The 13,879-nt window shown below is 41.2% G+C and overlaps 1 protein-coding gene across 2 annotated transcripts in view; it reads right to left on the bottom strand.

Annotated features, from left to right (window-relative positions):
* The window catches only part of nt5c1aa (5'-nucleotidase, cytosolic IAa), a 28,657-nt gene extending 15,062 nt beyond the window's left edge, over positions 1–13,595 (bottom strand). Inside the window, exons 1-4 of one of the 2 annotated variants that reach the window (XM_039819782.1) lie at positions 12,887–13,594; positions 8,103–8,147; positions 3,448–3,615; positions 1,767–1,896 (exon numbers count right to left, since the gene is read on the bottom strand). In XM_039819782.1, coding sequence (XP_039675716.1) covers positions 1,767–1,896; positions 3,448–3,615; positions 8,103–8,147; positions 12,887–13,042 — 499 coding nt within the window. In that variant the 5' untranslated portion in view covers positions 13,043–13,594. Of the gene's footprint in view, positions 1–1,766; positions 1,897–3,447; positions 3,616–8,102; positions 8,148–12,886 lie in introns of both variants that reach the window. The other variant, XM_039819783.1, reaches the window with a different exon arrangement.
* Between the last annotated feature and the right edge of the window lie 284 nt (positions 13,596–13,879).

Raw genomic sequence — 13,879 nt, 5'->3', positions numbered from 1 at the left:
AAAGCCAAAAAGCATAATATGAGCACTTTAGGGAAAGCAAAATTACTATGCCAAGTCCTTGACAACTTTTACAGAGGAGCAATAGAAAGCATCCTAACTGGAAACCTTATAAATTGGCATGGTTTGTGCACGGCCCAGCACAGGAGGGCTGTGCCGCAGGTGATTAAAACTGCCCGGAAAATTACATTACATTACATTACATGTCATTTAGCTGTGAAGGTTCAAACTCCAGACAACAAGTAGTAAGTGCAAGTACATTAGCTTTAAATAAGCAAAGCCACAAAGAGACAAATGAAAGTGCAGGTTCAAGAATTTTTTTTTTTATCCGAGGTGTAGTCGGAAGAGATGTGTTTTTAGCCTTCGGCGGAAGATGTGTAGGCTTTCGGCCATCCTGATATCGGTGGGAACATCATTGGTACCCATCTACCGAGCATCTGTGATATCAGTGAGGCGAGGTGCCTATGCAGACCCCAAAGGAGACTAAAAGACAATACCCACCCCAGACACAGCCTGTTTACCCTGCTGCCATCTGGAAACTACACAGCAGCTTCTTTCCTCAGACTGAGATTCCTTAACTCATCCTCCGTGCTCCACCAATTAATTGGTTTTGTTGCTATCTTGTGTAGCATAAAGGGACTACATAAAATGTGCAATAAAATGACAATAAATGCACCTTGAAACCTTGAAAAAGTGCCGGCACCTATGTTGTTGTTGCTAACTTTATAGTTGTGCCCAGTCATCCAAATGCAAGGAAAGAAACGGTATACCTCATCCTGCAGCTGTTAGAAATAGCTACTGTGATGAGAGTTAAATTAGTGTTTGAATGTTTCTCTGAGGTGCCCACATCCAGTATCAAATGTCAAAAGCTAACAAGATTATTTTTTTATGACTTTGTCACCCGTGGAGACCCTTAGCTAGCCAACGCAGCAGTAATGATATTTAACAAACCCTTATCTCTGTGACATCAGAGAAGTCATGTTTTCCTTTGGTTCTGTAGAAAAAGTCAGAGGTCTTATGGGTTCGGCCCCCTCATGCAGAGAGCCGCCAGAGAGATCAAACATGGAAGCATCTGGAAGACCGTGCGTTGCTTTGGTGGCTTCGCTCAGACCTGTTTTTGTTTTGGGCCTCTCGGATTATTCTTACATCCCGAAGGACGTAAAGTTGAACTCGCCCCGGCCTGAAGCTCCGAGGACATGAAAACATTTGAGGAGCTGAACAGGAAGTGGTCTGTGACGAAGATGTCATCACAGGGTCTGAGATTTCCCTGGGAAGGATCCTGTCAGTCAGCTGTTCATACACTTTGTCTCACAGCTCAGCTTGTGTAAGCGACAGTATCCTATCTCATTACACCAATGTCTTAACATGCTATAGTCCTGATTTTTAAAAAATCTTATTAAATGTAATCCTATATATCATTTCATTCACAATCTATTCATGCACAGTTTCAGTTTGGCTACATGGGTAGATAATGGTGTCAAAATTGTATGTGTCTTTGTGGGTGCTTGAAATCTGATATCTTACTAACCTATCAATGTTCTGTTACCCCACGAAAAGAAGCTAATTAAAGCTACTATTCTGCTTCGCACATTCTATCATTTGATAGTTCCAATGAGGGTCGCCAAACTCGTACATTTTCAAATTCTACATATCGGGGCTTTTACCTCAGGTGTTACTGCCATTACTGTCTAACTCTGATGAAAAAAAGATGCTGGGTACCTCAGCTTGGAGCCACATCTACTTCATAATGAGCTCACTGTAAGACTTACTGTGATGATTGATGGTGTTGATGAGCCGGATTCCTACGTGGGCATGGTTATACGTCACCAAAACAATGTCAAACAGTTCTTCGCTTAGTGGGTACAGCTCCCGCAGACGAGTGTTCACCGCCTCCAGAGCCTGTCAGGATACAGCAACAGTCAGCTTTGAAGCTCAGGACAGCACAGAAGTCAAATGTTCAGTCCAATAATCAAAGTCTGTACTGTAGGCCTATTTGGCTTTGTTTGCACTTTGTTTTAAAATGTGTTTCGGTGATCCCAACACAAGTGGACTCCACCTGACTACCGGTGCTCGGATTTTGTTAATTTCTCACGTCACTTAAGCTAGAAGGTGAAAGGATCCCGCGCACAGCCGTTAAGTCCGCACTCTCACTAGTCACGTTAGTGTCGGTAATGCTGGCGATATCGCTGTCAGCAGAATCCAACATGCAACACATTGTCCAACTCGTCTTAAAATGGGTAATTTGCAGAACGTTGGCGCGCTGTTAGGAAAACAACCACCACGCCGGTGCATTGATGGTCTATCCTCCTGTTACGTTCTCGTCGGGAAAGCATCAAGACGCATTATAGTAGTGTTTATATTAGAAAATAGGGCTGGGTTTAAAAACATTGATTCTCCAAGTACAACGAACCGGTATTGATTCATAAAATCCAGAGAACGATGGTTTAAGAGGCTCGGTTTTAAAGCTAGAGTAAAGATATTGGTATCATATGAAACTAGACGATCATGATAAATTACACTTCAAAGTTAGGCGAAATTTTGGCGAGGGAAAAACTGCCATGGCCGTTTTCACAAATGTATGGTATGCATCACACCCCCTCCACTTTTGTTTCTGTCTCTATGTAACTGCTTTGGAGTTGTAACTGCTTTGGGGTTAAACGACAACATTAATATTCTAAAAAGAATGCACCAGGTTAGAGGGTTCCTTGTACAATTTACAGTATTAGTTATTTGAGAATCACTTTTATATCCAAGCGAAATTGGTATGGTAACTGAAATATCCCTAATCCAAACAATATTGAATCGAATCAAATCAAATCGATTCAGGAAGACAGTGGCGACACCCAGCACTTTTACAAAAGATATGTGGTGAAATACATCCCAGACCACCTCGGGAAAGGGTTTGAGTGAACGGATCACAATGTCGTTTACACTGCGCTGTAAAGTGTGTGAGTGTGTGTGTTTGTGTGACTTGAACCTTGACGAAGGGGAAAGCGGGTCCAGGGGAGAAGGGTACGAGACCTTTTGGTGCGGCTTATCTATTAGAGTCAGTTTAGTCTATGAATAACATGTCACGCAGTCTGGGTGGCCAGTTCTTTGCTGTGATTTGATACTGTTAGTGTTAGCCTGCCCTCTCAGTGGGACTCTTACCCACTGGGAATACATCGATAACAAGGCTCTTCTGCACAGGAACCCACAGTAACCATAATCACTCTCTACTTATTGATTTCTGTGACGACAAAGTCAAGTGAATATAATTAAACCTCCTGGGAATGAAGACTAAACTTTCATGTGTTTTTACTTCATGTTGCACCTCGGAATCACAGCAACATTTATTGTTATGTCCCGTAAAGCCCCAAAAAAGAGGGTTTGAGTTAACTGATCACAATATTGTTTACACTGCGATGTAAAGTGTGTGTGTGTGTGAGTGTGTGTTTGTGTGACTTGAACCTTGACGAAGGGGAAAGCGGGTCCAGGGGCGAAGGGTTCGTTTTCGTGTTCGATTTGGTATCTCAGATACTCCTCCACCCCTTTCTGCTGATACACCTCCTGCTCCCGCTCGGTCCGAAACAAGACCCGAGAAGAAACTGCTATGGTCACAGCGTTCTCTGGCTTTGGCTGCAGAAAAGGAGAGACAAGATAGAAAATGGTATGATGGAGAGGAACAGAAAAAAAGTGATGAAGATGAGCGAGCAATAATGAGACGATGACTAAAAAACACGGGGGAGGAGAGATGAAAGGTGACTGCAGAATGGAGCAGCCTATTTTTTACCTGTGGGGCAAAATTTTACCTAAAACTAAACCTGGCTAATAAGTTTCCTTTTTTGTTAAGTGCATGCTTTCAGAATGCTGCTGCGTGAGACCTTGGGTCATTCAAACTTTATTTGCATGCAGTAAAAGGAATTATTAGAGCTCTTCAAATCACAATAAATAATGGGCTGCATGCACAAACGTGATACATTTCACTTATTGTCATGGCTGTTATCTGTTGTAATGTCGTTACATTACAACAGACGTATGAATGTATGAATGGAAATCTATCATCAGTAGAATGGTGTCATCTCTAATCATGGGGTAAGAAGATTACATTACATACTGTATGGATGGCCAATTATACACAGTGGCAGCAAGAATGCAATACACTACAGCTGCAACTACAACTCTTGAATTTCCCCTTGGGGATCAATAAAGTATCTATCTATCTATCTATCTATCTATCTATCTACCCACCTACCTACATCTTCTACGTATATTATAAGTTTTTTTCCCTCTTAGGGACTGTACAAAAAGTATTAGGGTAAAGAGGAAGGCTAAACCTTATGGTTAACATTTAAAGAACAACTCAATGCTACTATTTTCTGTTGACCCCTTTGACTTAGTAAAAAACTGCAAAACCCTGACACAAATATCTTAATCTCATTTAACAAAAAATAACAAAAATTGGAAAAGCATAAAGAATTGAAAATGATTCACCCCAAATTTAAACATTTGATACCTTAATAGAAAACTATTTTTTTTGCCATGTGCGCAACCAATAACCCCTGGATCGAAAACAAAAACATGAAAATTACTATAGTCTTTTTATATATACATATATAATAATACATTTTATCACTGCCTCTTCCCCCTTAATACCTTTCATACAGTACCGTGTATAGTATGCAGTATTTAAAAAAATTGAAAAGGGTTACAACATTTTTAGGAGTTTGGCAAGTACACATTATCAACAATTAGCTCAGCACTCAGGGGTGCTGTTTAAGATCAACTGGTTTCGGCAATAACTAAATACAAGCTGTTACATGCCAAGTAACAACTCTTTAAAATGTGTCCTCAGAATTACTTTTATACTCTGAGTTGCTCATTTTTTAGGTAGATCTAGTTTGATAGCTCCCCAACACCCTTTTCCAACAGCAAATGCTCTCTTTGTTAACCTTACAATGTTCAGTGTTTGTTGAGACTGTGCCAGAAAGCTGTTGATTGGTCATTTTAGAGGTTGTTGTGTTGTTGTTAAATTATATTGCATAAAACTGAAAGGACATTTTAATATGTATGTCAAGTGGTCAGTGTGACTCACCAAAAGGACTTGCAATGTCAGAGCCCTGGTCTGTGTGTGTGTGTGTGTGTGCGTGTGTGCGTGTGTGTAATTGTTATTGAAGACTATTCCTCCATGAACTCTAATGAACAGTACTAGATGGCAAAGTGGTCTCATGTTGCCTGTGTGTCTGCACTCAGGTGCTAGTGTTTGAAAAGAGAGGCCAGCATTCTTTTGGGGGCAGCGGGTATTAGTGCCTTAGGGCCCGCTGCCCCAATAAGCAGGCAGCTGCACTCAGATGATGTCTGGGTGGAGGGGAAAAAAAGGGGTGAGGGGGAGCTAATTTAAAGTACAATACAGTGATCGTGAAAGTCTGTTTGTGCGCTTTTTTGTGTGAGGGTTGTACACACGACTTAGCCAAAATATTTGGCTGAATGTGTTGTACACTATATCACACATAGGTATTTGTATTTTTCAAAAGAGGCTCTATATTGTCCATAATAATTTGATGGTAAAATATTACTCTAATAAATCCAATAATGATCTAATAAATGTAATAATAGGGATAATGTTTTAATTACTTAGTAGTACAGTGTTATCATGGATGGAAAAAAAGTACGTAACAGCAATAAATAATGGATGCTTCTGAGTCAATATGTATGCCTGTGTGTTTGCAGTAGGGGCAGAAATCTGTGTAATAAAACACGTGTGTCTGTGTCCATGCCCCCATGTCCGTGTGTTGGTAAATAGGCCACAGGCTGACAGGGACACTGATTTACTGTCCCTCTTTTTAGCCTTATTCCATCGCACAACACTGCCTGCTGACATGTCACCTACTTACCTGCTAACACACACACACGCGCGCGCACACACACACACACACACACACACACACACACACACACACACACACAAACACACTCATAGTGCGTGGCACTATCTTTGTGGGGAGCCGGCATTGGCATAATGCATTCCCTAGCCCGTTACCCTAACCTTAACCATCACAACTAAATGCCTAACCTTAACCCTTACCCTAACCCTAACCATAACCTAATTCTAACCCTAATCCTAAAACCAAGTCTTAACCCTCAAACAGCCCTTTAAAGTTGTAGGGTCCATTTTGGCCCCACAAAGCTGTCAGGACCCCACAAGTGTACTGTATTCCCCCGAATATAGTTAAACAAGAACACACACACACACATACACACACACACACACACACACACACACACACACACACACACACACACACACACAGGTCTGTGTCCACTGAACTGATTTGTGATGAATGTTTATACACATATACATGCATACTGTGCATACAATATGAGTGTCCTCCCATGTCATACATTCTTATGCATTTATCACACACATGTTTTGATTGTTCACATTAGACCCAATCAGTTTGACTATGGAGCAACAACACATGACACTATGCTTTTGCCACACAAAGACAGCCATATGTAAAGGTAATGTTTGTACCACACACTGAAGACTAGCTCGATTGTATCACCAGAGAGAGAGAGAGAAAAAAAAAAAAAAAGAGAGAGAGAGAGAGAGAGAGAGAGAGAGAGCTTCTCCCCAGGGTCAATGTGACGGTAGCTATTTGTCAGGACAGAACTAAATGAACACACAGGATGTTCAAAAGTGCAAGAGTGTAACGGAAAAATTTATTCTTATGCGCAACAATACACAAATGTGGATCTTTGCCCTCTTTTGGTCATGTAATAATACAATTTTCACTCAGATCAAACTTAAGGAAGTTGGACAAACTGCTTTCTTAGTGGTAGACAGTTGAAAGCAAACTGGGTTAACGAGCCTGGCTTTCTGAATGGAGGCTGGTTAGCATAGTTTACTAGCTTCCATTGGAGTACAGAGTGTACAAGTGTGTTAACAGCACGAGTGGTCCTCCCAAATGATCAATGTTATGAAGGAACAGATGTCTTAAAGATCCCATATTTTGCTCATTTTCAAGTTCATTTTTCATACATGTATTTTGGGTTTCTACTACAACATGATTACTGCTTTGATTGGTCAGCGTTTCGGGGTCTTCCGCATCAGCACTCTAGGAGTCTCTTCACCATCATTGCAGCCGGGGAATGACTGTAATGGCACTGTAGCGGCACTTTCTACATATATATAGAATAGTTGTGACATCACAACCGTACAGAAGTCCTGACGGCTCGCTTAAAGGCACAGCTTCTGAATACGGGCTGTGTGCATTTCTCTGATTAGACGTTTTGATACTTTCCAAGTATTTATATAGCATCTCAACCTGCTTTAAATAAAAAAGACATGGAAATCTCACTTTTTACAATGTGGGACCTTTAAAACGCTAACAGTACATTACATAAAAAAAGAGGGATAAACATCTTATATCAGTTCGTAGGCTTTAGAAGGCTATGACGTCTTCCAGTCAGTAGCATAGCAGTTGACAGCATGTCTCCTAGCAACACCGGCCCTTAACCTCAACCGTTGCCATGAGAAAACACCAACCCAGATATTTGAAAATTTAGACGGCGTTTCCACAAATACGTCCAAAAAGCAGTTTTCAGTTTTCTCTGTGGAAAAATTTCCACAGCACATATTTTCTCGTTGGGAGAATTTGTAGAAATTTCTAAGCCTATTGCAGCGCATTAGTTAACTTACAAAACGGAAAAACAAACACAGGAGCATGAAGACAAATCAAAGAGCCGTAGCTCTCTTTGACTGGAGTCATCAGAACCCAACATGCTGGTTTATTAGCTCAGTCCAGCCAGTGACCAGCCAGTACAATATGAGGTAACACTTTACTTGAAGGTATCTACATAAGAGTGACATGACAGTGTCATGTCACTCTTATGTAGATACCTTCAAGTAAAGTGTAACCCAATACGAATCACCATGACAGCACGTGTGACGGTGATCGGGTCAGGTTGTTGGTTAGTAGAGTGGGTGTGTCCGTGATCATGCAGGCAAACCGACAGCGGCCACAGAGGAGGTTAAAAGTAGGTGCAAAGGCAGTGGCGGTGATGGTCATTCGGTAGCCATGGACACAACCTTTTGACCTTACGTGATAATGGGACATACTTACGAAGAACACGCCTCCCTCCACCTTCCGGGCTCGTCTCCCTGTCACCTTAGCAGAATGACAGTTTGTTTTTTATTCATTCACACAACATTCATTTACAACTGAGTTTCATTGAAAATAAATCCAATCCCCAAATACATCCAAAAAGACAGTATCAGTTTTTATAGAATCCATATAATATACCTTCTCATAATTGACCTGTTAAGATGGATACTTTTATTTCATTTTTTTTTTTTTCTCGCAGTGCCTGATACCTAAATCAAGTTTGACACATGAAGACAGATAGTTGCATTGAACACAAATCTGACAAAATGGACTGTGTAGTGTTGCAACCTTGGGATTTGGATTTGTTTTATCATTTAAAAGAAATCTGCAAAAAGAATGAATATTTTGTAGTTATGATCTGGATTGATGTTGGTTAAACTATTTAAACTCGGTGAAAGTGAAAAAAATGTATTAATATATAGTATTTTTATAGCAGTTTTAGGAAGGGGACATTGTTGTCAGAAGAAGATGTTTTTTTAAATCTGAAACTGCACAACAAAATCATCAAAATCAACGCTGCTGCTTCTCATTGACATATTCCACACTGTGGAGAAATACAAAATCCACCTAGCATTTAGTATACAGAAAATAATTATGTAATTTCTTTTCCTTTTTTTTCTTTGTGTGTGTGTATGTGGGGGGGGGGGGCATTATGTAAACAAACAAACTGGCATTTAAAGGGTTGAAATTCTGAAAATAAATGAATATTCGGTAGTGATGGTCAGGTCTGAAGTTGGTTAAAAGATTTAACTCAGTGAAAGTGGAAAAAACCTATTCATTTATAATTTGATGGCAGTTTTTTGACACCAGAGGGGTCTCTTTATGAGTACTGCACAGCGACAGCCTCGCAGATGTACGAGACCTTTGGTGCGGCTTATCTATTAGAGTCAGTTTAGTCTATGAATAACATGTCACGCAGTCTGGGTGGCCAGTTCTGTGCTGTGATTTGATACTGTTAGTGTTAATAGCCTGCACTCTCTCAGTGGGACTCTTACCCACCGGGAATGCATTGATCACAAGGCTCCTCTGCACAGGAACCCACAGTAACCATAATCACTCTCTACTTATTGATTTCTGTGACAACAAAGTCAAGTGAATATAATTAAACCTCCTGGGAATGAAGACTAAACTTTCATGTGTTTTTACGGTAACACTTTACTTGAAGGTATCTACATAAGTGACATGATACTGTCATGACACATGAACCCTAACCATAATTTGTCATGACTAAAACCGAATGACGCTTACTAAAAGAAGCGTTATGTCATGAACGTTTATGACTTGTTTATAATGTTTATGACACGTTCATGACAGTGTCATTTCACTCTAATGGAGATACCTTCAAGTAAAGTGTAGCCGTTTTTACTTTATTTTGCACCTTGGAAGCAACATTTATTGTCCCATTGAAGCACAAAAAAAGTAAGTTGTCGTTGAACCCCCCCTCTCTTCTCCCCCCTGTTTAATTACCCTTTTTATTAATCCTGCCAGAGCTCTGCCAGATCAGCACGACTTGTGTCTGTGCACAACCCAGATCCGTGAGTCATGCATATCTGAGGCTGTGAGACATCCCTTCCATCCATCCAAGAATAAAAAAAGTGAAGGAGAAGTGGAAAGGGATTTTCAGACAACAGACAGAGACAGAAAAGAGGGGAAGCAGTGGGAAGCAGTAAAGAGAGAGAAAGTGTGAGCAGAGAGTGACGGAGTGGTGGGGTGAGTAGCAGTGGGGGTGGGGAGGGGGGGAGTATTTATAGATAACTAAAAGGCCACTGATGATGCAGTCCATTCAGGCCTTGGCAGATATGGCAACAGGAGTGTGACTGTGAACATTGCCAGCAACTGCAATCTTAATGTACTGGTTTGTCTGAAATCAGGCTAATAATAAAATCACACGCGAGCCAGGGAGTGACACATACATCCAGTGTGTTGTTGTTTGGATAGATTGCATTATATTACAGTGACCACTAACAAGGCAACAAGGAAACATACAGTATGTGTACCTAGGAAGAGTAAAAGGGTTATGGTTTTTTTTAAAGTTTTTTTTTTTTTTTTTTAAATACAAAAAAAATATGACACATTTAGCATCGAGCAAGAGATAACTGGACAATTAACACATGCACACAATATAAAATGTGAAAATGTATCTTCGAACTAACAAGAACACAACATTAGTTACAGTAACTGTAGGAACCAAAGCTGACTCGGGATGATTTTGAGTTTCTGTATTATTGTGCGTTCCGTTTACCTCGGAACTTGGAAGCCGGAGCTGGGAATGCGTTCCACTTACAAGTTGGATTTTTTTATTGTCAGGTTAGCTCTACCCAGGTTAGCCATTGTTAGCAATACCAGTTGATAACAACGGATAGCGCACTTTTTTGGTTCATACAAACAGCAAGGTACTATGAGGTTGTCCGATTCGCGAGCTCGGAAAGCCAAGGTTCCCGACTTTGACCTCGGAAGATCCGACTTCCGAGTACAAATGGAACGCACTATTATTGTAATGATTTGCTGCTGACGTATATTGTATTCAACGAGGGTTAGTTGCTACGGATCTAATGTACTCTATTTCTATGTTTTGAGCTAATGCGCAGGTGCCATGTTTTTGTTAGAGAAAACCAGTCGTTGTGTGTTACCTGTAGCTGCGGGGCAAAAGTTGTTTTTTTTACCGTAATGTTTGTAACAAATAAAGCAGTGGAAATAAATGAACAATTCAAGACTAATTCTGCCTACTGCTGACATCCACTACGGTAAATGTCATACTATTTAATTTCAACTCACATTAATTTGAATAAAAGGCCTATAATCAGTGTGGTCCATTACCTCTGATGGATTATCGCATGTAGTATATACTTAAGCTGGCACTATAAGTAAAAAATGTACAGTATATGTGCTATCCATTAGGGCCATATCTTCATTCGTATTTATTTAGTATTTGGATGGATAGTTAAGCAGTATCACTGCCATGAATGTAATGCAGTCTGACAATACAACACTGTGGCCGCACTAATCCTCAAGCAGCATGAGATTACTCTGCTTTTAGCTACTTTTAGCTCTAGTACCTTGACCTCAGTTTGCGCTCCAGTATTTCACTCACTTTGTTGTTTTCTCTTTTCTTCTTTCGTGTTTCCTGTGACACTTTCTCACTCAAATGTTCTTCTGTTTCATGGATATAATTGCAACAGTTCCGTTTCAAAGTCACCCAAAGTAAGCTCAGTCCCCCTGATTTCCTGGAAATGCTGCTGTGTTCTGTACAGCATGTTGACGTCCTGCAATGCAATAAACAGTACTAGACCATGCAACTGAGTGGGTCGGATTCATGTGAACCTTTTTGCAAAGTGTGAAGTTTCTCAGAAGCAAAGCTGCTGGGGGCAACGCTATAGCCCTACTGGTGGGGTAAAACCTCAGTGTGGGGAGCCTAACTATGGAAAGTAGTAACATTGTTCACAATTTAAATCAAAGCAAGAAAAAATACCTTCTGATTCACTTTCACCGAAGAACATTTGGAGTGTCAGTTAGAAATTATGATCCAGTTCTACAGAACACTGCTGTCATTTACATGTGAAATATATTGATTGATCATGTATGCTGTCTGATTAATCTGCTATGAGTTTAGTTCCATACTCAAATTTTGAAATACAGACCATGGCATACATAATATTATAACCTTTATGAGGGATACTGTAATAAGATGTAACTGAGCCTTAGCCTAGACCAAAGTCCAGTGGAAAAGATAAATTATGTAGGTAAGCTTGTTAGCCTATAGCCTCTAAAATCTGGAACGTATGTTCATTAATGAGTTCTGAAGAAAGTTGAATTACCACTGTGGCTCCTCTGCGCGTTCATCTCTCACTTTCACACTTTTATGCTTTGCTTTCACGTATGTATCTGCCATTAAAATTCCATTCATAACTTGGAAGGAGGGCGTAATAGGAGCTTGACACCAAACTCTGTGAAGGCACTTTCACCTTACCTAACCCCCCCTTCCCACCCCCATTCAGAGCTACACTTTAATGCTGCGTTCCATTTATCTCGGAAATCAGAAGCCGGAGGCTGGGAATAACGCCACACCCAAGTTGACCGCGTTCTAGTTCAACAAGTCGGAATGAACCATTATTTCACTGTGGGGTTTGCTCTAGCCAGGTTAGCCATTGTTAGCAATACCAGTTGATAACAACGCATTAGGCTAATGTATTTTGTACATGCAAACGCCGCAGCAACATGTCCCAACATAGACGTTGGACATTACTGTGTGTACGGCTGGTTTAATGAGACCCAAATAAGACAGAAGTAAATGTCACTGGAGCTTTCACTACTGTTGATGCTCGGATTAGCCATGTTGGATTTTGAGGTTGGCTTTGGTCGGGGTTGGTGAGGTTCTCCGACTTTCCGACTCAGTGGGGCATTCCAGTTGAAATCTCCGACTAGGAACTTTTAAATTCAGACTTCCCTGTTCAAATGGAACGCACCATTAGCTCCACATGGGTGACATAAACATCTGATTCAAAAGACTAAGCTGGGGAAAGAAGCAACAGGGCAGATGAGAAGAGAGGAGGATGGAGCGGTCTTGGAAAGAAATGTGTTGTTCAGTAAAATGTCTTAACAAGAGGCCTTTGCACACTGATGATCTACAAATTCAATACATTGAACTCCAAAAATCCAGATTTCTAACACAGATACAAATACAGATAGACACAGGTGTACTGACATGTACGAATGGTCATTTATGAATGGTCACGGAGACTTACTAGTTTTGGCTTGGTGGTGAGGCCCAAGTGGTCCTGATCAAACTCTTCTTTCTCTTCCCATGATCCTCTGCTGTCCCCGTTGGACGAAGGGGAAACTTTGAGCTCTTTGACCTGTCCACTCATCACCTGTAAAGGGTCCAGACTCATCTTCACCATAGAAAATCACCCTCTTTGTGCCCCCAAAAGGTGCCCTCCAACCTACCCGGACTCCTCTAGGCTACCTTTTGTAAAAAAAAAACAATTATCTTCGTCTGCAAAATCAAATAAGCAAAATGTCCCGTTGCAGTCCGTGGCAATTATCGAGATTCTCCTCTACGTTGATAACAGGCATCCTACAGTAGTTTGCTGGACTTGTGAAAGCAGCCGAAGTGTGAAGAGCACAAGTGTGCTCTCTTCGGTGTCCTGTTCACTTGTCTGTATACTCCCCGCCCCCCCCCCCCACCCCCTCAATAGGATTATTGCTCACTGCGTCCAATTCCAGAGGACATGAAAGAAGCTTGCTGCTACACCGTCACTCATTCACAAGCATTGCCCTACACACACACAAACAAACACACACAGTCATACATACAGTCTATCCTTTGTACGTGTGTGTTGCAGGCTGTGCAGCGATCCATCTGCTGCCATCTCAGTGTGTGTGTCTCTCTCTCTTTCCCCACTCTGTGACCCTCTCCGCTCCCTTTCTGTCCCATTCAATCACTCTCACAGCTCCATTGCTTCGCTCATTCCCCTCTGTCCTCCTGCTGACCAATCACAGCCCTGCTTCCTTATTCAGCATGGCTCCGCCCACCACTCCCCCCCCCCTCCCCTCGGTGTCCCTTGTTGACGGTGCAATTTGGCCAAGAGGTTCATGGGACGTTCAGGCACAAGTACACAGCAAAAAATAGCTGTCATGATGAGCCGTTTAATCTGAAGGCAAATCAAAATAGTGTTAAGGGCTGAGATGATATTGCTTTTTTTTTTTTTATCTCACATTGGCAGAATGTCTTTAAC

Source organism: Perca fluviatilis, chromosome 13 (assembly GCF_010015445.1).
Source record: "Perca fluviatilis chromosome 13, GENO_Pfluv_1.0, whole genome shotgun sequence".
NCBI classification, from domain to species: domain Eukaryota; kingdom Metazoa; phylum Chordata; class Actinopteri; order Perciformes; family Percidae; genus Perca; species Perca fluviatilis.
The sequence above is the reverse complement of the archived record's forward strand: the minus strand, read 5'-3'. Positions and strand labels throughout refer to the sequence as shown.